This window comes from Lethenteron reissneri, chromosome 25, assembly GCF_015708825.2.
Source record: "Lethenteron reissneri isolate LAM-NWPU_2019-01 chromosome 25, ASM1570882v1, whole genome shotgun sequence".
NCBI lineage: Eukaryota > Metazoa > Chordata > Hyperoartia > Petromyzontiformes > Petromyzontidae > Lethenteron > Lethenteron reissneri.
Genome location: NC_083803.1, coordinates 7,206,451 through 7,231,902, shown reverse-complemented (window position 1 = coordinate 7,231,902; position 25,452 = coordinate 7,206,451). Strand labels below are relative to the sequence as shown.

At 44.5% G+C, this 25,452-nt stretch overlaps 1 protein-coding gene across 3 annotated transcripts in view; it reads right to left on the bottom strand.

Annotated features, from left to right (window-relative positions):
* B3GNT2 (UDP-GlcNAc:betaGal beta-1,3-N-acetylglucosaminyltransferase 2) overlaps window positions 1–25,452 on the bottom strand; it is a 74,101-nt gene that overhangs the window by 40,461 nt on the left and 8,188 nt on the right. Inside the window, exon 1 of one of the 3 annotated variants that reach the window (XM_061559125.1) lies at window positions 6,941–7,071. The exons of the other annotated variants lie outside the window; for them this stretch is intronic. Within the exon in view, the coding sequence (XP_061415109.1) occupies window positions 6,941–7,056 (116 nt within the window). The 5' untranslated portion in view covers window positions 7,057–7,071. Of the gene's footprint in view, window positions 1–6,940; window positions 7,072–25,452 lie in introns of those variants that run through there. 3 annotated transcript variants of the gene reach the window in all.

Here is a 25,452-nt window from a genome sequence, read left to right as displayed (position 1 = left end):
CATCGCCCCTCCCCCCCATCGCCCCTCCCCCCATCGCCCCTCCCCCATCGCCCCTCCCCCATCGCCCCTCCCCCATCGCCCCTCCCCCCTCAGGGCGCCCCTCCCCCCTCAGGGCGCCCCTCCCCCCTCAGGGCGCCCCTCCCCCCTCAGGGCCCCCCTCCCCCCTCAGGGCCCCCCTCCCCCCTCAGGGCCCCCCTCCCCCCTCAGGGCCCCTCCCCCCTCAGGGCCCCTCCCCCCTCCCCTCATCGCCCCTCCTCACATCGCCCCTCCCCCCATCGCCCCTCCCCCCCATCGCCCCTCCCCCCCATCGCCCCTCCCCCCATCGCCCCTCGCCATCGCCCCTCCCCCATCGCCCCTCCCCCCTCAGGGCGCCCCTCCCCCCTCAGGGCGCCCCTCCCCCCTCAGGGCCCCCCTCCCCCCTCAGGGCCCCCCCCTCAGGGCCCCTCCCCCTCATCACCCCTCCCCGTGCTCCCTTCCCCCATCGCCCCTTCCCCCATCGCCCCTCCTCCCCCATCGCCCCTCCCCGTGCTCCCTTCCCCCACCGCCCCTCCCCTCCTTCCACCACCCCCGCCCCTCGGCGTGGCTCCCCGAGGCTTGCCATAACGTAAGGGACCGTGGTGATTTACAGCCAACGTGAGTTGAGCGTGGACAATTAGACCCGTAAAAAAGATTGTTTAAAAATATATTTTATAATTTTCAATATAGAATATAGTATTGTCATCAGTATGACATACCTATACCAAGTTTGCAGTCGATACGACATTTGGAAGACGGTTAAAATTGAGTTACTATATTTGATACGACAAAAGACGGAGTTAAATAAAAGCGTGTAAAATGTTTCAAAATATATAATTTGGATTTTTTATGATAGAATATAGTATTGTCATCAGTAGTGACATACGTATACCAAGTTTGCAGTCGATAGCACATTGGGAAGTGGGTAAAAATTGAATTACAAGACTTTTTGAGGATACGACAACAGAGTTAAATAAAAGCGTGTTGTAATAATAATAAAAACACCAATCAAGTCATGACCCAAAGTGGTTGTCCTATTAAATGGATTGACTCGCCCCCCCTCCCCCTGTCATAATGAATGTGGAATATCACCACAAGCAACATGGCTGTGAAAGGAATGAGCAGTACTTCAATGCTCATATGAACAGGATTTTTCTTACCAAGATATTTCCATACCCTCTGGTTCTTTCGGTAAAGTCACGTAGGAATAAAATAAAAAATAAATCACGACGTTTCGATTGCAACACAAGCAATCATCATCAGATATGTTTCCAGATTGGTTTTTTTTAAAGAAATATTGTAGAAGTAACTTCGGTTTTACATTTCTGCCTTCCACTGCGTGGGTTCAATAGCCTGTGCTTCACGATACCAGTGATGAATGGAAAGTTTAGCCGTAGCCACTGAACGGAATTCGTGTGAGTTACATGAGCCTGATTAAAATCATAAGGGTCAGAATTTTCCAACTGTAGTTGTGAATGGAGATGTGAGTGATTGCAATGCAAATACCCTAAACACGAATAATATTTCCTTAAATACAGGTGTAGCCCTGCAATGTTCTGCTCATGCCACTGCTGGCAGAAGGGCCCCCTCTAGAGGGAGCTCTAAAAAAAACGTCTTAGAGGGTGTTTTGGCCAACTCTTCTCGGCTGACCAGACATCCTGGGAGAGGTGTGAGGACACTTTACCCCACCGCATGTGGCCTCATCCCTGAGTACAAGCACAACAAGTACAAGCACAAAATTGTCAAAGGAAATTCTCAGAGTATTGTATAAATGTCAGTATACATTTAAATTTATAGGAACTATTATCTGCTTCACAATTATTATTTTCACGCACATAGTGTACGTGACATTTGTAGCAAATGCTATGCTTCAAAGGTACCCTTGTAAAATGTAACTTTTGTAAGTGTGCAAGAGTGCACTGCTAATTACAGGGCCGGATTAAGGTGCTTGTAGGCCCTAGGCACTTCTGTTTCCTAAGCCTTCAGTGATAACTTTGAACAGTTGTTACTGCCGCTGCCCCGTGTTACTACCGCCACTGTCACTCCGCTTATTTCATGTGTACTTCGTCCAGCCGCTGGACAGATGTTGTTACTGCTGATACGTAAATTATTTAGTCTATGCCCTAATTGTGTGCCACAGATAAGCATATTTAATTTTAAATTACCTAAAATATTGTAAGTGAACATGTCATCAACAATTTTTTACTATGATTATCATATCGGATGATGCAGCTTTAAAAGGATGCCGTTCATTTTCATCGATAACAAATTCAATGTTCTTACAGGACGAGTGCCATGTTGCTTTACTTTCGTTTAAGCTTGAAGATTTGTTTGTTATAAGTATGCCTCACTTACATCAAGTCAACGACTTGTTACCACTGCAAAGAAATTGCTACGAGCAGCCAAACAAATTAAGTGCCAAAATAATTATTTTTTTTGTAATTAGTGTTTTTGTAGTGCCTGAAATACGCGCCCCACGCGTGAGTGGGTGTACTCGCGCAGGGTACAGTGGGAGCAAACGAGGTCGAGGCTGTTGTTGTCGTTAGGCATGAGGTCAGAGATGGGTAGGGGGCAATTAAGGACACAGGGCCCGGATTTGCTGGGAGTTGTTATTGTCCAAATGTGGTGCCAGGACAGTAACAGGTGGTAAGGGGCGATTAAGGACGCAGGGCGCTGATTGGCCGGGAAGTTGTTGTTGTCGCTAAGTGGCGCCGTGTTGTCTGGAAAACGGGGCAGGTGCCAGCAGGGGCTGGGGGCGAGTGGCGTCGCGGGGGATGCCACCGATTAATTGGAGATTAATTAGAGATTAATTGGCTCCGGGATAAAGAGAGGGGTTTTTGGAGCAGATGAAGTTCGCGCCTGGAAAGAGAAGAAGGATGTTGGAGCCGAAGCAGCGGAGCCAGAAGCAGTGGAGAAGTGTAGGGTAGCAGTGGAGAAGTATCGGGTAGCAGTGGAGAAGTATCGGGTAGCAGTGGAGAAGTATCGGGTAGCAGTGGAGAAGTATCGGGTAGCAGTGGAGAAGTATCGGGTAGCAGTGGAGAAGTATCGGGTAGCAGTGGAGAAGTATCGGGTAGCAGTGGAGAAGTATCGGGTAGCAGTGGAGAAGTGTAGGGTAGCAGTGGAGAAGTATAGGGTAGCAGTGGAGAAGTACAAGGTAGCGATGGAGATGCCAGCAGAACGCGGCTGGAGTGTGACGGAGAAGCTGATATAGACACGGCTGAGTGTGACGGGGGAGCCGATAAAGAGCGGCTGAACTGTGACGGAGAGAGTGGAGAGGAGAGTCGACGGAGGAGAGACGCGGAGCGAGCGAGGTCGGCGGAACGCAGCGAGCGGCGAGCGCGCAGGAGGAATGTTGATTGGTGTTAGCTGCAGGAATGTTGATCGGTATTAGCGAAATAAGGTGAGAGAGAAAAGCAAGAAGCTGTCGTATCAAGTCGAGCACTACACTTTTATAAAATACACAATTTAGTAAAAATTATTGCATAGAAAAATAAGTTGCCATTCTGCCAGTTTACCTTATTATCATTTCAGAAGTGGCAGGGACAAGTGCTACTTGGCTGCTATTTTAGGCTAATATTCATATTCTTAGGTTTTTTTGGTAAAGTCACGTAGGTAAAAATTATAGGTGAAATTCCTCCCCGTAGAGGGTATAAATTCTAGATTTGAAGCTTTCGTGACTGCAAGGATTTATATTCTTAGGTTTTTTTCGGTAAAGTCACATAGGTAAAAAATTATAGGTGAAATTCCTCCCCGTAGAGGGTATTCATTCTAGATTTGAAGCTTTCGTGACTGCAAGGATTCATATTCTTAGGTTTTGCAGTCACGAAAAAAGGATGAAGCATTGAAATACATCAAGAGATCTATTCTGAAGTTCATGAACAAGAAAGTGAAGAGTGGTAGTGCAAAACCTCCAATGGAATCATCACTATTAATTATACAGTTGGATCATGATTAGTGAAACTTGTGAACATATTGTTCTTGAAGCAGAATCTCATTCGCACATAGAGGGTAGATCAAGTGAAGAAACAGGTTTATGCCCCTTTGGAAGCAGATGATGTGGTGACATAATCAGAGACTCCAAAGCTAACATCAGATGCTGACTTTACTAGTAGGCCTGCCAGCGATCCTGCACTCTGGACAGAAGTCACTGCAGATTTGGAGATGGAAAACGGCAAAATGCATATGCCAGATTGAATGATGGATTCAGTTTCCTTGTAGATAGATCACGATCCACAGTATAAATTGTTATCCTGGCCAATGCTTTGGTTGCTGAATATACAGCAGCTCTTGAAAAATAATTCACCAATTAATTCCTGTTCTTCCTGCATTTGTATGCAGATAAAAATAATAGTGACAGATTAGCAGCTTTCTGAATGTTTACATTGCTCTAAGGATGTATCGTGCTATCTTGGGAACGAATTGTGAAAGGGAGGGTTCTTTTTCTAAACTAAAGCAAAAAAAAACTGTCTCCGACCAACCATAGGACAACAACACTTGTCTTCCCTTGCGCTACTCTATTAAGAATGAGATTGTGTTAAAAACACCATTTGACGTACTTGTTGGTAATTTTGCAATTAAAAAAATCTTTAAAGTTAATCTACAGTGTTAGTTTCTCTCACCTTGTAAAAAAAAAGATTGACATGACTGCCTCTTTGTATATATACTGTCTATCCTTGTTATAAACATATAAACAAAAACACATGGTAAAAAAAAATTCGTAGGTCCTTTAGTAGTCGTAGGCCCTAGGTACAGTGAGATTTGTCAAAAAATATATTATAATTGCAGCACATACTATCATACAAGTTGATCACAATCACATGGATCGTTTCACTATGGCTTTCCTAACCCTTGCGCTGTTTCACAAATTAAGTATTAATCACATTTTATACCACTATTAACAGAAGCCTTTAGTAAAAATCACTGAATATAACAATCGTGTTAGCTCTCGGAAGCAGGGCCGGATGATGATCCCGTGAGGCCCCTGGGCACATGTCTTTTGGAGCCCCCCCCCACCCCCCGCTTTCCTATATTGGTGTCTTTCTTGCCTTCCTCCTCGCAAAATCATCCACTAGATCGTCAAAATCTAGTTGTCTGACAAGGTCTGACTCTATTAACATAAGTGACAATGAGCCGAGATGTGTTTGGTACATGCTACTCCACAGCTCATTTTTTATTCTGCCGAAAAGGGAAAATGTCCGCTCACCCTGGCAGTTTATCACTGGCAAAATTATAAAAATCCTAAGTGCCACGAAAACATTGGGGAACACTGACTGCAGATTAGGTGCCTGCAACGTCTCAAGCTATTTAGTTGGGCACTTCTCACCCTCAGAATCAGACATGAAGGACTTGAATTGGATGAGTTCGTTGGCAAAGTTCATGTCCAGGTCTGATGGATATGCAGCGGAGAGTGCATTTACCTTTTCCACTATGACATCACTGTTAGACACCTGATCTGACATAAACAGAACTCCAAATAGACTGGTCAAACGCTTGTAAGCGTCCAAGCGATGTTCAAGGCATGCCACTAGCTTATCAATGACCACATAAAATGTTTCTATTTTGAACTTCTCCCTCCCCTCAAGTGTCACAACTGGCTCTGAGCTCTCATCTGCAAATGTTTTGCGTTTCCTCTTTCGCTGAATATCATGCTTGTATGACTGAGAGACACCTGTTCTATTTAAGGCTGCCCTTTCAAAAGTCTCAAACTGGTCTCGCTGTCCCACCACAAATGCCCTCAACGAAGACAAAAGCTGTGCTGCTACAGATATGTCAATGTCACTTTTCTGTAGGTGCATGCTTGTGCATGCTTGTGCATGCTTGTAGCGTGGAACTGGTCAAGTATGACGTCCCAGAAATGTGCCATGAACATCATCTCTAAGGTGTCCAATTTAGCACAAAGTCTAGCGGCCTCAATTCGAGTATCTATTTTCTCATCATCATTGCACACACCACCGAAGGCCTCTCTAATGTGGGTGTAATTTCTCCACAGTGCCTTGGTTGACTTTGCCCGAGCACTTCACCGAATACTGGACAGCGATTTTAATATCAGTCTGACATCTTTCTTCCGAAAGACTTTCCCCCATCTGTGTGTGGATGAAGAGAAAAATGTGTACAGTGACTGCATCATGTTAAAAAACTCGTCAGCCTCTGGGCTACTGCCGTCGAAGGTGTTAACACCAACTAAGTTAAGTGAATGCGCTGCGTAAGGCACATACTCTATCAGATGCTTTTTTTTGTTTCAGGTGGGCCTGTAGCCCATTGTATTTCCTGACATGTTGCTTGCATTGTCATATGACTGCATGTCAACGCTAGCATTATCTACTTCCGTGGATCTAATAACAGACGGTCTATGGAAAAAATGAATGGGGGTTTCCTTAATCTTTAAATATGGATTGGGTCTCTTATATGTGCGTTAGTGTTTGAGAAAATATAGCTTTTGTCATATTTTTCAATGTTTCACAAAACCACGGTGTATTTTTTATAATTGATTTGTCAACGACGAGCCCTCGGTCTCACTAGCTGTCATTTTAGTGCAGCTAATTTGGTTGTAAGGGCAGCTAAGATAAAGGGATAGCTAGTTACGGTAAGTCAAATAATGAACGGCTTGCCATACTATGACGCCCTTCAAACTGCCCTGTTATGCTGCGCCCCTCACAACCATTTATGGCCTTCAGCCAGGAAAGTCACGAAAAAATTGCACACGAATGATGCATTCACGCAAGCACCCGATGCTCCGTTTTGAATTTTTAAAATGAAACATCTTTTAATTGTGTTATGCTTTGAATTAGATCATTTTATTTCTTCATTAAAAGCTTATATCATTTTACATCTGGAAGACTTAATTGAACAGGACATTTCGTGTGAATTTTCTCTCGTCGTTAAGTATATGGCCTTACTGGGGGTTCGGTTTGATGCGGACTTTCACCTGTTTGGGATTGCAGGATCGAGATAAGGCGACAGAGCTGGCCTTGCGAGAATACCGCCGTCTGCAGATCGATTCCAACGTAATCGAACGTCTGTCCCCGCGCCTCCGTCGTTCATGCAGGGGGCGTGTAAGTTGCAGGGCCCCTGCATGAAAACGATGGAAAGTGCAGCGTTCATCACAGATGGATAAAGTTGTGCGCTTATATAAAAGTATGTCACAGCATATTGTACAGAAGGACTGCACTCTCCGAGAGGCTCTCGTTTTAAGCATGCACTGTATGTACCAAAGAGCCCAGGTGTTACGCTCGATGTATGCACCGAGGGGCCCAGGGACCCTCACATTGTAGGTGCCGAGGGGCCTAGGCGCCCTAATGGTCAGATCACGCTTTAAGCCCCAGGGGCCTAGGCGCCCTAGTGGGCAGCTCACTCTCTAAACGCTAAGGGGCCTGGGGGCCCTCACACCGTAGGCGCTGAGGGGTCTTTGGGGCAGTAGTGGTCAGCTCACGTTTGCAACACCAAGGGGTCTGGGGGCCCTCACATTGTAAGCACTGAGGGGTCTGGGGGGCTCTAGTGGCGAGCTCACGCTCTAACCACCCAGGCGCCTAATGGTCAACTTGCGCTGTGCGCACTGAGGGCCCTGGCGTTCAACTTCCTTTGGAAGTCTTGGGCCACGCACCGCACGCGGCCTGAGGCTTGGAGGCCCCCTGGCAGTCAGAGGCCCTGGGGCACTGGCCCCACTGGCCCGGTCCATAATCCAGCCTTGCTCAGAAGCTAAGCAGTGTTGAGCCTGGATAGTGCCAGAGTGGGCGACCACAAAAAAAGGCGTAATAGGTGTTGTCTCCAGTAAAGGGCAGTGCAGCTAAATTCATGGTTCTGCACTCCCCCCTACCATCACCAAACCGCACTGACCAGCATGGTGAAATATGGTCAAGTAATCTACTACTAGGCCTCGGCACGGAAAGGTAATGGACCCTTTTTACCGGGTAAAAGAGTAAAGGTAAAGGATAAACGTGTCGACATGCCAAGGGGTAAGGTAAAGGGTAGGGTAAAGGTAGCGCGAAGTATTACACAGTAAATACCTTGTTTACCGTAAACACCTTGTTTACCGCTCACTAAAAGCTCCGTGGCGCAGTCCGTGGCCTCCATTTAAAATTGGAATCATTGAGAGTATTCTAAACTAGCTCTACTACCCGGCTTCACCCGATGCTTGGATTCTTGTCTTAATATACGGCCTACGCGGAGGGTGGGGGGGATGTGTGACGTCAGCAGGCACACTGCGTGACGCTGCCGCATGCGGGTGACATCACAGATGTGACATCACCGTTCACTTGCCGTGCTAAATATATCCATTATTGCGCCCCCCCCCCCAAAATACAAAAGTCTATTTTTATACTTTTTGCATTGTGTACAGTCTGGAAGCTGCCCACACGCCAAATTTCAAGTTTGTTGCATATTGGGAAGTATGCTAAACATTTCGAACAGACACACATTCACAAATTTCCCTTATATATAGATGAATAAAGCGCTCTACCTAGCATTTACCTGTTATAAACCTTTTTCATGTGTAGTACCCCAGTAATTACCCTACAATCGGGTAATTTGTATTCGGTAAGGGTAAAAGGTAGGGTAAAGGTAGGCTCGTTGCTTTTGACCTTTTACCTTACCTTGCTAAAGGGTAAAAGGTAAGGGTAGAGTGATTGTATTGTGGTTAGGTAAAAGGTAGGGTAAAGGTAGGCTCGTTGTTTTTACCTTTAACCGTACCTTACCGAGGCCTATCTACTACCTGCATGGTGTAGTGAGTGAGGCCCTCGTCCGGCGGTGGATTAACAAACGTACATCGAGACAATTACGGGTTTCAAAAATTATGAGCTAAAGATATTGTTTGTTATTTGGTGTATATGTGTGTGTGTGTGTACTCCATTCATAGATCAAGTCTGAAATAAAAACACCAGTGCTAGGAAAACAAATGTGGCTTTGTATGTACTGCTACTGGGCCAGCCGTAATAGGTGATCACACACAGAATTCCCCCTCAGCCTTCTAACCAGCATTTGTGATTTTTTTTTGGGGTCCGGTAAAATCACGTGTCCACATATATAAATTCCCCAGATATGACTAAATATATTTTTATATATTTTTCCATTCGAGGCAGATCATGTGCTCCATTGGTTGCCATGGCTTCCAGACTGCAATTTAAAATACAGACCTCTGCCTCCCTCCCATGGCTGGTATGTCACTTAGTCAGGAATTAATGTCGAGTAATTATATAGCCATACGAGTGTGAGCGTTATACAAATCACAGCCAGGAGCAGCAAAATAAATACAGAATGAAATGTCAACCTGTCTTTCACTTCACCGTAGAATTGCTTCGATCGGAAGCGGTTAGTATTTAAATAAGTCGTACCATTTTCTCAGTGGTACAGCCCAGGCAGATCTGGTTAAATGATTCCATAGATCTCCTGACTTGACACAGCACAGACTCTCTCCTGTCCCGTGAGACCAGCTGTGCGATGCGCATGCCAATTCTCTTGGATGCTACTCACCGCTATTAGAACATGATGCCGATATAACAACAGCAATGCTGATGCTGGCGATCATAGATTTTACCGAAATTATATAATTACAGTAGTTACAGTTCTTGATCAATTTAGTTAAATGGAAAACGTATATTATTTTACCCCATTCGTAAAAATAATCTATTACTAATTCTACTATTCAAAGAGGGAGATATCAATGGGGAGCGGTAGTGTTGTGGTTAACGCGATGCGCTATGAACCCGACTACCCAAGTTCTATTCCCACTCACGGCCAACACCAGTGACGATTATCTGAACCGGTCCTTGGGTCTCTCCGAGGTCGACTCGGTGCTGGCCACCCACCCCCTCGTGTGCTGTGCCGGCCTTCAAAGGTGCTCGCTAACAGCACTTGCCCCAACAGTCTGCTAAGGCTATAAGGGTTTTTTTTTGTATCTTTGTTTGTCACCATAAGGAAATGACAAACAGTAAATGATTGAAGAACTCAAAGACTGCAAAGCTGAGCTCAAGATGAATGCTGTACGAATGAAACAAGAGTCGTCTACAAACAACGAACAAAATACTATGTAAAACAAGTGCACTTCAGCAGGACACAATGCTATAAAGGATAACGGTCGGTGACTGAGGCTGGTGATGGAATGCCAGCTAAAGGTAGGATCAAGCCGAAGAAGACGATCACTGAAGAACATTTTTTTATTTTAATGTTATTATAATATCGTTTATTTAGAATACCTTTGATAATGGAAGGGTGTGTCTGGTCCTCAAATATATACGATTTGTTAACTATTCATAGCCAATAAAAAAACTGGTCATCAGAAACATTTAAAATATTTAATTATAATCAGGTCCCATGGTGTTAAGTGTAGTCTCCGACTCTTATGATCCACTCTCTATATGTCTGGGCCTCTCTGTATATGTGCGATGAGGAAGAACCATTGCCTGAAACGCTGCCTATTATGTTTTTTTTAAGGCAGTGTTGTTGAGTTTTTCGTTCAGATGAGATGGAAGAATTAGTTAATGTGCACAAGTAAGATGGCTTGTAGCATCATAGGACTTTGAGATAACACACAGAGTTGAGGATGGCTTCATCCAGTAGTGGATTGACTTGCTGCTGATAATTTGATAAGACGACATAGTTATAACTGGTGTCGATATAAAAAAATAATAAACAAATCACAATATGCATTCTAAAAGTTATTACGGTACGCTCATGCAAATGCATGTAAAGTATGTGAAAATACCCTCTCTGGAAATGCACTGCAGTCGACTGATAGAGGGATGAGAGTGGCCTACTTAGAGTTACAGATTCCCATACCCATAGATGGGAATGTTTTTTTACATTGAATCTTAAGGAGCCACTTTACATCCGGGCTTATTAGATCAAGCAGCAAACAATGTCCTTTTAAGGCAGGTTAAGAAGGCATGATAGCTTTTTGGAATTGCTGCAGAGGTTATTATAAGTACACAACGTTTTGTTTATGTACGGTGCTAATTTTGGTTCTAAGCACTGGCATACACATAGCAGAAATACATAATAAAGCTCACATTGAATAAACGTACGCTCGCTTTAGATCAGTTTTTTTTCTCAACCTTGTTGGTGTGTGCCCCTCACCCGCAATGAAGACGAATGTTTCCCACGCACCTACCGAAATCCTCTAGCCCCAAACACACAGCTTAGGTTACTATGGCCATAGTACACAGGCATATCACATGTCCACACCTCTAGTCAAGTGTTAGAAAGGCATTTGCTTCATGTTTTGTATCAGTCTGTATTGCAACATCGTGCTAACCTCCACGCACATTCAACAATTCTCCTGCACCGTATCCATGCTGCATGGGTTGACAACCGCTGCTTAAACAACTCCTGAATCTCTAAAAACATAAATGTGGTCGTGAAATATTTATTTAAAGATTGCAAGTCACAGTTTAAATATGTAAACATCATACTCTATTAGCAAAAGTTTTGCTGACTGTATGCCTGGCTGGCTGCCTGGCTATGCCCCACCCAGCGTGCAGAGGGGAGGGGGCGCGAGGGTGGCCGGCACATAAGTAGGGGGCCCGGTGGAGGGGGGGGGCACCGTGGGGATACGTGGGTGGGGGGTGCGTGGGGGGCCATGGAGAAAAGGGGAGGGGCGCTAGCGGGGATGGACGCACAAGGAGGGGGTGCGGGTGGGGGTGCGGGTGGGGGGATATGCGGGTAGGGGTGGAGGGGGGCCCTGGGGCTTGTGATGCCCGAGTGGGGGTCACCCAGGGGTTGGGGACGAACGTCGTTAAACAACGGATACTTTTACTGTATTAGAACAAGTTTTGCTGGCTGAAGGGATGGAGAGAATATCACGTCGAAAAGACGGTGGGCTACGAGTTAATATAAAAAAACACAGTACATCATATGCATTAATAAAGTACAAATGTGCAATGACCGAAAAATTACCACAAGCCATATGCAGCCGAACTGATATTTAAAAATCTCCGATTGGAAGAAAGAGGCATTGACGGTGATTGGTCAGGAGGGCAGACTTTTAAAGGGATTGTAGAATAAAGGTTGAACGGGAAACATAAATTATCCGTTAAAAGGAACGAATTAGTTCAATATAAAAACGAGGACAAGAAGGTTCGAGAAAGCAGGGGGCAAGGTATATATAAGGGGAGAGAGCACGAGGAGTGGGGACGCTCGGAGGAAGATGCCTTGGGTCCCTTATTGTGTAAAGTCTTTAGTAGGGTTCCTTGTTGTGGAAGTCTTTAAATGAAAGTGGCTCTTTTTATTACCATGTCATCGGAGTCATTACAAATGTATTATTAACTTCAAGTTCCTTGTAATGGACGTTGTACGCTACTGTAGACAAGCGTGGCCACGGCTGTTATTTAAAAAAACACGTTTAATGTATTCCTACAGTTTACATTATAGACTGCCAGTATACTCACTCCGATTAAGAACCAGGCTACAGTCTACATGGATGTGTTTTATTTTTATCATTTTTATTTCTATTCACTTTATTTTATTATTCTTTTTCTATCTACCTGACTTCACCGAAAGAACGAAAGAATATTAATTCCTGCAGTCACGAAAGTTTTAAGTCAAAATTGAAATTGTGTATTAGTGTTTTACCCAGCTATTACCTGCTGGACGACATCCTCCCCTAACGCCTTCGGGGCCATGAGGGATATCTGGCCATACTTCACCACCCTGGTCAGTGCAGGTTGGCGAAGGTTGGTGGGGGGGGGGGCAAGAGTTACGATGGATGTTATTGCACTGCCCTCTACTGCAAAACGACTCTTAACTCCACCTTTCTGCTGAGGATGACGGTCACCCATGCAAGCACTATCCAGGCTGAATCCCGCTTAGCTTCCCAGATATGACACGATCATGGGGCACGTTCCAGATGGTTTGGCCACAGACATACTCGTGCCTCACACTGCTCTAATTTGCATTCGTGGCCCTGATTTAATTTGGGCAAACCCACACATTATTTTTGGGTACCCGAAGCATCTATTATGTAAACATGCCCAGTAATTTGGCATGCGGTTAGACCTGTTGGTCCAATGTTACGGCAAAGTTGAACCACAACGTTGGCCCAATATTCCATGTTTGCCGGGTAATTATCGGGGTCGGGTGGTGCGGGCACGATTGGTTGGGTGCACTTCTCTAAAAACCCAGTTCCCTTTGTTTGAATCCCGACCCTGGAAAACATCAATAGCGAGTAATATCTGAACCAGTTGGGGGAAACTCTCTCTTTACAAACCTGCACTGCCAAACGTGGTGAAGTATGGTCAAACAACACCCATAATTCACGTGGCACAGGGGAGGCCTTCATCCAGCAGTGGATTGCCCAATGGCGGTACATTATATATATTTTTATGCCATTGCCAATATTGTTCATTGCGATGAATAAATGACGAGCAATACTTGAACCATGTTTTATTCATTGATAATAGAATGCAGGTGTGCAGCGTGGTGTTCAAATATTGATGACAACGCTAACCTGTGCACGCGGTTTAACAATGCGGTAAATACATCGTGCAAGACGATAGTCACCGCCGTATGCAGAACAAAGAATTCCGGTGCAAATGACGGCTCGTGAGCAAACAACTTTAATGTGTGGGCCCGAAATCTACTCGCCCTTCTGCCAGGCTACTGCTGTCGGAAGGGTACGGGTGCGGGTACCCGTTTGCGACCCTGGTGCGGCCGGGTACGGGTAGGCCGTGAGTCACTGGTGAGTCACCGTTTGTCACTCATTTCCCAACGTCTTGTCTCTTCTCACAATTCAAGTTCCTAGAATCAACCCACCCGCGCCTGCAACATGGCTTCATCCCAGAGGTCGCAATCGGGTACCCGATACCCGTACCCGGCCGGGTACGTGTAGGGTACGGGTACGGCCGGGTACGGGTACCCGTTTGCGACCCTGGTGCGGCCGGGTACGGGTAAGGAATAAAAAAACCCGTTTGCGACCTCTGCCTCGAGTGCAATTTCGCCTTCCCTTCAGCGCTGGCCAGACATCTCCGAAGAGGTCGGAGTACCCACACTTTACCCCACTGCACGTGACCAGCCAATCGATCATCGTAAAGCAAACAATAAGCAACAAGAAGGCGTATTTTCTGTCGAAGATGTATCTGCTGCTTGTTGTCCATCAACAGCGACAGTGGATGGATGAAGCTGTGCCACATGCCCATGTGGGTCCAGTAAATTGCAGGACGTCCACCGAAGAGACGAAGCAATGAAATTCAGCTCGCGTGCAAGCGGTTTGACCCATGGTCATGATGATGGTCGTTTATCTAGAGTCGCTGGGGGTTGAACCTCGTCCAGAAACACAATTCTTCTTGGTTCTTTCGGTAAAGTCACGTAGACTTTCTACGTGACTTTACCGAAAGAACCAAGAAGATGACTTTCTACGTGACTTTACTTGAAATACCAAGAAGATGACTTTCTACGTGACTTTACCGAAAGAACCAAGAAGATGAATCCCTGCAGTCACGAAAGCTTTAAATCGAAACACAATTCTTTTTCGGGGACGCATAAATCCCATCTGTAATACCCGATTTTTGCCGCAGTGAACACATCACTTGCATTATTCTCTTAATATAATCCTGTACAGTGCACGGATTAATGATTGAGAGCTCTTCTGGATATGCATCACATACCGGCTGCATATACTGTATGAGTGTGTGGGCTATTCCATAGCAACAATAACATGGTCACTGCAGCTGTATTAGATAGCAAGGGAGTGGGCTCTATTATATATCACAACAACCTGCTATTACGTCAGGATCAGAAACTATACCAGCCCTAGTGACACTTATGTGAAATATTCGAATTATCTGGTTCTGTGTTTCATTCCACTATCATGGGTTTGACCATGTGCACACACACACAAACTAGTTAAACAATGGAAGTATTTCCAAGTGTTGGCCAGGTTATGTGGCAAATTAACAGCAATGGCCTTCAAAAACAATGCTGTACAGGGCCATACTGCTTAGGTGCATTTCGTGAAAGTAGCTGGTCAATTTAATATTTTGTTATTCGTTATTTAATTAGCGTGAGTACAGTATTACTTTAGTATTTGTGCATACATATTCCATAGGCAGCTAAGCATCTCTCAATGCGCAATACATTGAAAAGGCTCCAGCAACAACAATATAACATTAAGGCTTCTAGAGCTTTATTCGCTTCTATCGAGCTTCAAAATAATCCATTGTGGCGTTACAAAAACAGTCAGCCACGCTACGCCTGGAGCAGATCCTAGCAACCGCTCCCCGCGGTTTCCTCTGCAGGGACCACATGAGGCTGTTAGCAGCACTGTGTCGCAGATTATTACAGAGCCATTACAGTTATCCAGCACACGCTACAGGTTTTTACATCCTCCATGATCTATCCGGCCAGGTAGCTCAGTGGTAGAGTGAGTGGCTCGCAATTAGAAGGCTGTGAGGTCAAATCTCTGTTTGGGAGTTGACTCAATCCATCATTCTAGGGTTGGAAAAATCGGTTTGCCTTATGGATATACTCGCCCCCGTCACAAGAACGTAGAATTTACACCCCTGGCTCAGGGCTGTAAACGAAGGATGAACACCACCTAAATGCCTCTTGGAGCAATACATCAAAATCGGCATAACGGATACTGTGGTGCAATCAGTGTATTTTAGTTGGAGAATAATTTTAAGTGTATGATGGCCATTGTTATCAAAGGTGAAGAACATTATTATGCAAAGCCTTTCTTAACAGTGACTGTGTAATATGCCTTGGATAATAATCACAATGTCAATAACTATTATATTATGTTATGATTCTGTAATGTATTCAATAGTTCTGTCGAACTCGGAACATCGCATGCAGTAGAGAGGGTATTTACCTATAAACATAAGGCCGAATATTTTTAGGTATCCATTGGATATACAGTCTTCTGGAAGACACCGCTGATGACATACTGGATGTCAGAACCGGCCCACAGTTTTGCTTGTATTAAACCAATGCTTTTGAACAAATTAACTCGAAGAAGACCACATAGCCGATGGCATTGTGTAACTTACTGAATATACGTTTTAATGTGGAGGAACAACATTTTTTGAGATTCTGATAAAGCAAGGGGGGACATTGGCTGCTTATTTTGTCATCAAGGTTAACAACAACAAAATGCTACTCCTCTCTTTACAGTGACTGTATCACATGCCTTGGACAACAGTAACACTGGAGAAGGCTCACAACAAAGTGAAACTTTTGCAGTGCCATTAGATCAATGACTGTAAAAGCATGAAACATTAACATATGACCGTTTCTTGCAACAACAAAAAAAACAAATGCCAAAATCCATTAAATATGTATAACACATGCATTATGCATTACAGTTTCTATAATATACAACCGTATTAACCTGTATCCATAAATCAATGGGATGGAAAGTGCATTCCCAAATCTATGAGTTTCCTGCTTGCTGAATTACAGACTACTCTCCCATTTTCACGACCAGGTAAGTGCACTGAAATAGCAAACATTGGCAGTCAGCTAATGCTCGGTAGGAAGTACTGTAGTTTCATATTGCTGGATTATGTATGTCTCAGCAATTTCTATATTTCAATACCCATTAGCGTTTAATGACATCATATTACTGACAAAAAAGTAATGCATTGTTCCATTGTTATCACCAACACCTTTGTCATAGTGTGTGTAGAAATGCAGAGCATGAGTTATCAATTAACCTCCCAGTTTGGAATAGCTTATAAAAACATATACTCATCCAGAGTTTGCTTGTATTGAACCAATGCTGCTCCCAGAGGCCATGTGGTTGATAGGAAGTTGAAAAATACTTTTATTTGTATGTGGAGGGACAGATATATGAAAGACTAGCTTTACTACCCGGCTTCGCCCAGGACTTGGATTCTTGGAATCACGACGCCTGGCCGCCTTTGTCTCCCCAGTGGCGATGTTCACACACCACACCACTTACTCGTTTGAGGCTGAGTCGACCTAGGGGAGGCCCAGGACCGGTTAAAATAATCATCACCGGCGGTGGCCGTGAGTGGGAATCGAACTCGGGTCGCCGGGTTCGTAGCGCAGCGCGCTAACCACTACACTACAATGCGTTACGCTTCCACGTGCGCGGGTCACATGACAGATTTGACGTCACAGTTCACTTGCTGTGCAAAAAATAAATGCATTATTGAGCTCCCCCCCCCCTCCCTAAAAAGTGTATTTTTTTACGTTTGCATGGTGTACAGTCTGGAAAGTACCCACATGGCAAATTCCCAGTTTGTTGCATGTCGGGAAGTACGCTAAACATTTTGAACATATATATTTTCTACTTACAGTATATGTGATAGGGTTCAGCACATGACTACTTATAGCAAAATAGACAAGCAGACAATGTCTCCTTCATAAATCCACCTCTCCATGTAGAACAATAGAAAAGTGTTTATCACACAACCCAATGGCATTGTGGCAGTGCATTATTTATGGGGCTTTCTCGACCCCATCACCGCCAGAACTACTTGATTAATGTGAACAAATACAAAAAGGTAAATCGCTTCTTTGTTCTATTATCATCTTGTTCCATTGTTGTACGTGTACTGAAGATGTTGGGAATTATTTGTGGACGTTTCTCCTCTTTGTAAAGGTAAGCCTTCTCTGGATTTTTAAACGTAATTTTGAAAGTGAAAGAAAAGCAATTTATGGGGAGAGTCAAATGAGGAGAACGTCTTGTCAGCGTATTTATCTTGTTCTTTAAAGTCTCTACAATCACGATCGTTATTATGTTGTGTTCTGTATTATATAGTTTTGCGCATATAAATGTCTGGCACTTGAATAGCATTGAGGTAAGCAAGCCCCCACTGTTACTGGTAGGAACCACCTGGTTCCACCAACCCACAGGGGATTATTGTGTCCGTCCGCCATGCATCAAAAAATGGGAGGGGTGGGGCTGGGTGGAGAGGGGAGGGTGGGGAGGGGCTGGGTAGGGAGGGTGGGGAGGGGCTGGGTGGGGAGGGTGGGGCTGGGTGGGGGGTGGGAGGGGCTGGTCACCCCGTGGTGCCCTTATAAAACTCAACGTTTAACCTACTCACGCCGACTTGTGCCCGCCCTCACAGTCGGCCATATTTGCGGAATACACCACGCCGCCGTTGATCCTGGCCATTGACCGAGCAACCCAACGTTCCTACCAGCTCCCTCCGCAGGAATGTGTTAATGAGACACTGAATGTCGAAACAAGTCCAGAGTTTGCTTGTCCTGTATTAAACAAGTGCTGCTGCAAAAAATGCACTCCCAGGAGGCCGTGTGGCCGATGGGATGTGTAAAAATAAAAACATTGTTTTATGTGGAGAGACAAATATGGGAGGGAGGCATATTGTCAACTTAGTTAAATGTTAAGTTATAGTTGTTGCTCGAGATCAACATTAGCAATATGAAGAAGATTTACTGTTACCCACATTCTTCACAAGGAGGCAAATTATTATTTTGTGTTGTGCTCATTTTAAATGAGTTACAAAAAAAAATCTGTTAATATTTAGCCATTCAATAAGCGAACACGTTTTGAGTCTGGGCAGGTTTTCCAGCTGGTTTTTTACTACCCCCCCTAAAATGATTAACCCGCATAATTTCATTTCTAGGGTGCCTTGCAAATGTTCTTATCTGGCACTTACTGCTCCCAGCTTGAAGGCATGTTCACCTTGCATGTGGTTAAGAAGTGGAAGCAATTGTAAAAATAACTTGTGCTGCTTTGGCAACAAGCTCTCATTTTGTCAGGAACTGCAATTAAAATAAATGTACATTACATTTCATTATTAGATTAGGTTTTTTTAAAAGAACTCCAATCTGCTCCCTGCCATCTCTTTGATAATTAAAAAAAACCCAACAAATGTATCAATAATCTCGTTAATCATCTCTTTAATGCGTCATTTCAATCCAGGTCTGCCTCCAATAACTGCCCGAGGTTAATGATTGCCAATCTACCAATGGTAGTCGAGAAGGAGAAAAGACGAAATATAATTTTAAAAAATTAGAGGATTTTTGTTGCATAGCTATTTCACGAAAAAAATTATTACATCTCAAAAATCAAACTGGTTTTTTTCAGTTGACGAAGAGAAGGTTCCAGATGTCAGACAGATGTATAACATGCCCTTCAGAAGATGGAGAGACAAAATACCCGTGGACATCATAAACAAATCAGGATGAGTTATGGGAACAATATTCACGGATCTATTAACGAAACGATCTATTCACAAAAGTATAATAGTATAACACTCAACTGATGAGTCATATGTGGGCAGTCTATTTTTGGGGGAAAAAACCCAAACATTTCCCCAAATATCTATCCCATGCTCAAGTCGCAGTCAGGGTGAATGGAAGCAGCACATGATCAGTGAGTGACTCCACCCTCACGAGGTGCAGCCTACACAGTCGCACGCTTCCACTATCAAGAGCGTTGCACTCATAGCCTCGCTCAAACAAAACGTTGAACTTCTTTCGCACCGTACGTAGTCAACAACACTAATCAGAGATGCGGGAGAAGGACAACGAACTAACCACAAAATGCATTCTAGAACAATATACTCTTTGGTTTTTTTGGTAAAGTCACGTAGGTAAAAAATAAAATTAATAAATGAAAGCAACTCAATTAAATTACGACGTTTCGGGCGCAACACAAGCGTCCGTCAGGTGGGAAAGCATGACCTACTGCTTTCCCACCTGATGACGGATGCTTGTGTTGCGCCCGAAACGTGATTTAATTTAGTTGTTTTCATTTATTTTATTTTTTACCTACGTGACTTTACCGAAAAAACCAAAGAGTATGAATCCTTGCAGTCACGAAAGCTTCAAATCTAGAATATGCCTATAATAAGCAGGTCCCTCGAGAGAAATGTGAGGCCCTGGTACACAACTTTGGAGGTAATTTAAAATTAGTCCCCTTAGGTGGTGGCTCCGATAGAGTTGTCTAATTCCCCCCCCCCCCCCCTCTTCGTAACCTGGTGCTGCTGGGCTCTTCTGGCCCATGGCACCCTGGTGCAGTTCCACCGCCTGCACACTCAATAGCTATGCCACTGGACGACTATTATCCAGCAGAAATGTCAAAATAAGCTTCGCTGCTGGCTACGGCAGTTAATGTAGTGGCCCGAGAAGGTTAAGTCAGCGGTAAGTATCCAAATGATAACTATTAGAGGCGACGGCATTTCAAAAAACAATGAACGCTGATATGTTGACTGTTGTTTACAGCGCTTAGATGTTTTAATGATCACATTCGCTGTGGGCATGAGAATGTAGCCAGCAGCAGAATGGAGCTTTAATCCGCACGATGCTCTCGCCCGCAGCGTTTACCAGGTGTGTAAACGCACTGGGTAGGGGGGGGGGAATGCGCGGTTCTAGCTGAAGCACATCTTAAGCCACTCATTAGCTTTCGGATGTGAAAATGCGTCGAGTGTTACAAGTTGTTTTTGAAAAATATTTTTTACCGTGTAGAAGTATTCTGCAAAAATTGCTCAGACTTCAAGGCAAACTGGGGGCACTGTAAGAATGCACCTCCGATGAGTGCGGTTGGCTGCATACGGTGCGAAAGAAGTTCAACATACGTACGGACGGGAATGGATCGTCCCTAAAGCAATGGCCACGATACACGGCACTGCCTCGCGCAACGGACTCCAGTGCAACACTCATGCCACTGCCGTGTAATATCGCCCCAGATGGTCACATGAGCGACCTATGATAGACACTTGCGAGCCAAGGCGAATTATTTTTAGATAGACGCTGATACTAAGTCACATTTTCCACTGACAACAAAAATGCACCACGCGCTCAACGCACGATGTAGTCCACATCATACGTTTTTGGGGTTACATCGCGTAAATATAAATGTGTCGTTAAACCCGCCACCACCCGACACAGCCGATTAGTAAGGTGTGTCACATAAACATAATGTGCAATTCGTTATATATATGTGTCGTTAAACCTGCCACCACCCGACACAGCCAATTAGTAAGGTTTGTCACGTAAACAGAACGTGCCAATTCGTTACTAGTACAGCACACCGGTGTGTTGGAGAGCAAATCCACAACATTTACCATTGTAGTATGACGTTTCGCCAGTAATTGCAACTAGCTTCATCAGGCGACAGCCACAAATCTGTCGCCTAATGAAGCTAGTTGTAATTACTGGTGAAACGTTGTACTTGCTCGAAGTGATAATGGCCGTGGTATGGGCTGCGATCTCTACATTGGATCAAACTTAACATCTCTTAATGATCGACGGCTTGTGCATCAGATCTTATTTATTCACGATGTACTTACAAAAAAGTCAGCAGACTACCTGCTGGATCTCCTTACTGTTTCGAAGAACAAATGTGACCGAAGGTCCTCGCTCATTTACCATCTTCACGTTCCTTATTGCCGTACAATTACTGGAGGAAGGCCCTTTGCTGTTGATGCCCCCATGGTCTGGAATGCTATCGCCAATAAACTGGAACTTGGATCACTACCTGTGAGATCTTAACTCAAAACTGCTTTTGAGGAGCTGTACACCCCTAGCTGCCACTGCTATGCAGTGGACCGAAATCAAATGCATCGCTCCGGATGACCGCTGCAAAGTATGATCTTGAGTTTTGATTATAGCGTGCTGATCTTTAAATGTGCATTAAAAAAAATTCATACTCCTGCTGTTATGGAGTGACTCATGCTGCCAGCTACGGCTGCAAAGTTTGGTCGTACATGTTATGTATATCGTTTATTGTTAAATTTGAATCACAGTTCCTATGATCACTGTTACATTATTTTTATAGCTTTATTTGGGTGATTTCGAAAACGAATGGTTTAGCCATGTTTATTTGTTGAAATACAGTTAGCCTGATAACTTTAATCTAAATTGTCTTATGGTTGTTATTGTTTGACTTCCATCCCACTGGGATTTTTGCACACAGCTTTGATATACGGCGTTTTTTTCTGGAAGAATTTGATGTTTTTTTCCTGAATTTTTCTCTTGCGCTGTAGTCACTTTAAGATGTTCTTTGTTCATGTTTTTGTTTTTTGTGGTTGCACCCGAGTCAAGAGCCGCATGGCTCACAGGGCTATACCTAATAAATGAAACTGAAACTGATAGTGTTATTAGAATGGTAAGCTTTTTAATACATTTTAGAAAGCTTACTTAGATGTGATATTTGGTGCATCCATGTCGGTCATGAATCTGGGACCGCTTTATCTAGTTGGGCATCGAAACTTTCGCTAAATTTGTTTATGCTAAGTGGCCATCCATTTAGTAGGTACGCAAAAATCTATCAAAACTTGACCCCTCCCCCCTCCCTGTACTCACGCGTACTTTTTACATCCCCCACCTGCGTACGTACACTTGACCCCCCCCCACCCCCGAATCCTATAGAACGGCCGATATTTAATCCACGCATAAACGATCAAGGATTAATAGTATTAACGTGTTTAAGCAAACGGATAGTCCACCGCCGGACTATCTAACTCATTTGAAGACCAATGTAGACACATTATTATCTGCGCTTTACCCCCGACCCCCCGTTTTCTATGCGTACGTACATTGTCAGTAGACCCCCCCATACGCAAGCGTACGGGTTTGGGTTAACCCCCCCTCCATGCGTACGTACTAAATGGATGGCCCCTAAGTACTGCCGCTGGTTGAAGGCAAGCAAGACTTTGAGTTCCACCAGGACTGGCTGCTGGTGAGTGAAGCTCCAAAAATAGACCGGGTAGATTTGAGTCATACTCTTAGTTTTTTTGGTAAAGTCACGTAGGTAAAAAAATGAAATAAAAATTAATAAAAATAAAATAATAAAAATCACGACGTTTCGGAGGCAACACAAGTCTCCGTCATCAGGTGGGACCGTCACAGCCATATTTGCTGTATCAAGTGAGCTCACTTGCAAATCTGGCTGTGACGGTCCCCACCTGATGATGGAGACTTGTGTTGTCTCCGAAACGTCGTGATTTTTATTATTTAATTTTTATTAAATTTAATTTCATTTTTTTACCTACGTGACTTTACCGAAAAAACTAAGAGTATGAATCCTTGCAGTCACGAAAGCTTCAAATCTAGATTTGAGTTATGCTTTCTGAAGTGCCTTTCTGGTTGTACCGCATGCTGTGTTAGTCACGAGGGTTATTCGACCAAACTTCACCACGCTGGTAAGTGCAGGTCGGTGAAGAAACGGAGTGCAGACGTTGGCGCACAGTACAAGTGGATTTTACCACACTGCTCTCTTGCTCATAGCGTAGTCCTGTACCAGCTTTTGTTCACCTGCCATAGGCTACAAATGTATCTCCCGAAGAAGCTGCCAAACTTGGAGTGAAACGTTGGACAGCACGCTAAATAACGACCTGTAAACACACGTGTCGTCGGACAGCTGTACAGCGCACACACGGCTGTTAGATTCTGACAATTTACGGAAGCAGTTCTGTAACGCTCATAAGGGTTGTGTCAAATTATTGTACGTCACGTAAACACGCAGTTGAAGTGGCCTGTAGTGGTTTCAGAGTGGATAATCCGCTGGGGAATGCTGCTCCGGTGGCCCCTACGCAGACATTCGGCGACTGGATGCTCTTACTATTCCGCGTGCTCGTCCCGAGCACGTGTGTGTCATGCAAGGAAGAACACTTGCCGAATGTCCTCTCTATGAAAGACGTGACTGCACCCGTCAAGGCACGTGTCTGCTGCACATGCCGTGACACGCTTTAGGTGTGACACAGCTGGGCCCCTCCTTGTGTGCTCGCGGACAGCCGTTGGCTTTTGATGATCGTAAATATGAATGGCTCCGTTAAACTCTTTTGAACCATAGAACTTCCTATGCGGTACTTTCTCCGTATCTTTGTTTCTTATACTGTATGAACAAATATGTTTGTCATAATAATCAACATTTGTATCCCCCCCTCCCCCCCGTAAATAACAAGCACTCGTAAACCATGCGCACGCAATCTCTCAAGAACGTGTGTGCGCAAGCAACCAACGTAGGTGGCACTTCACGGTACTTATTTTGATGGCCCCTATCGTCCACGATAGCAGAATATGGATTTCAAGGTCATGTGGCCACATCTGCTTGTTGTAAGCACTCTCATCGTCGTGGAAACCAAAACAATTCAAAGAAACATGGGAAGCACACTCATCTGCCAGTTCCGTGTGTTCATAAATAGGTTCTCTAAACAAAACCACATTATGATCCTCACACAGTGCCTGTCTGTCAACCTACCCCAGCCGTGATAGATGGCTTTGTGTTAATGCTGTGCTCACGCACTACGGATCTCCCTTGTAAAATTGCTAGCTAAACGGGATCATTCGTGTAACAAATTAAATAAACTCAAATCTCAAACTCAATGAGATTTATAATCTTGGGATGGACATGTGATGGGTATGGATGATTACAGAAGAGACATAGGTATCTCGCCTATAACAGTATCACCAGGAATGTTCTCGATCTGGACAGGTTTTGTAAGCTAAGCAGAGCTGAAGCTGGCTTTAGATTCCCAGATCTGCAGCTGATATCAGGGGTGACAGGCTGCTGCAGGACTATGCTGTTACCACTGGGCAAGTGCAGATGAATCCGGTGTTGTACTATACTCTTCCAACGTCTACACTCCTCGCCTTAAACCAACCCAGACTGACCAGCTTGGTGAAGTATGGTCCAATCAGCACCACGACTGACATGGGGGTTATTTAAGCATGGGGAGGCCGTCATACAGCAGTGGATTTATAAAGGCCTGCATAGTCAGTGTCTTGTGTGCTGCTAATCAGCACACCGCTGGCCCATGAGGCTATACAAAAGAAACATGACGAGTGGGTGGATAGGCTACGGAATTATGATTCTATTAAACATCTACAGTTTATTTGAAATTAACCTAATTTAGGGTTTCAAAATCGTTAAATGTCATAAATTAAAACTATTTTGAAACCAGTAACAGAAACGGACAATAATAAGCCAAGTGCATTTACCTATTTAGAGAGGGAGCAGGCAGACAGGAAGGAGGCATCTTGACTATCACATGATCTCAGTGAAATTCAGTCAACATTAAATTACCACCATTATTGTTCCTGAATCGTGGTTGCTTAATAACTTCGTCGAGAGAGGGGGTAGGCAACTAGCCATGTGTGGGTGGAGGCCAAGGGAGTAGAGTGAAGAGGGACCACACACGTTTTGTAAAAAAAAAACTGCTGCAGCTGAGAGTAACCACAGAATAAAGGCGTTTTACCGAAATAAATTATGAGCAAATGAAGTAAGGCGTGGAGCAGCCGCGCAGTGGTTAGCACACCGAGCTTTGGCGAACAACAGCGACAAGTGACCTCTGAACCCGTCACCTCCCTCCGTCACCTCCCCCCTTACCCTCTCCTTCCCCCCAACACCTTCACTCCTCAAGGGCCCTTGCAGCAACAACAAAAAACCCCACAATTTATGTCGTCACGTTAGACCAACAATTTTCAGCCACACTGGCCAGCGCTGTGAATTATGGCCAGGCAACACCCACGATGGGACACTGTGCAAAGATGCCTTTAATTCAGCGGTAGATT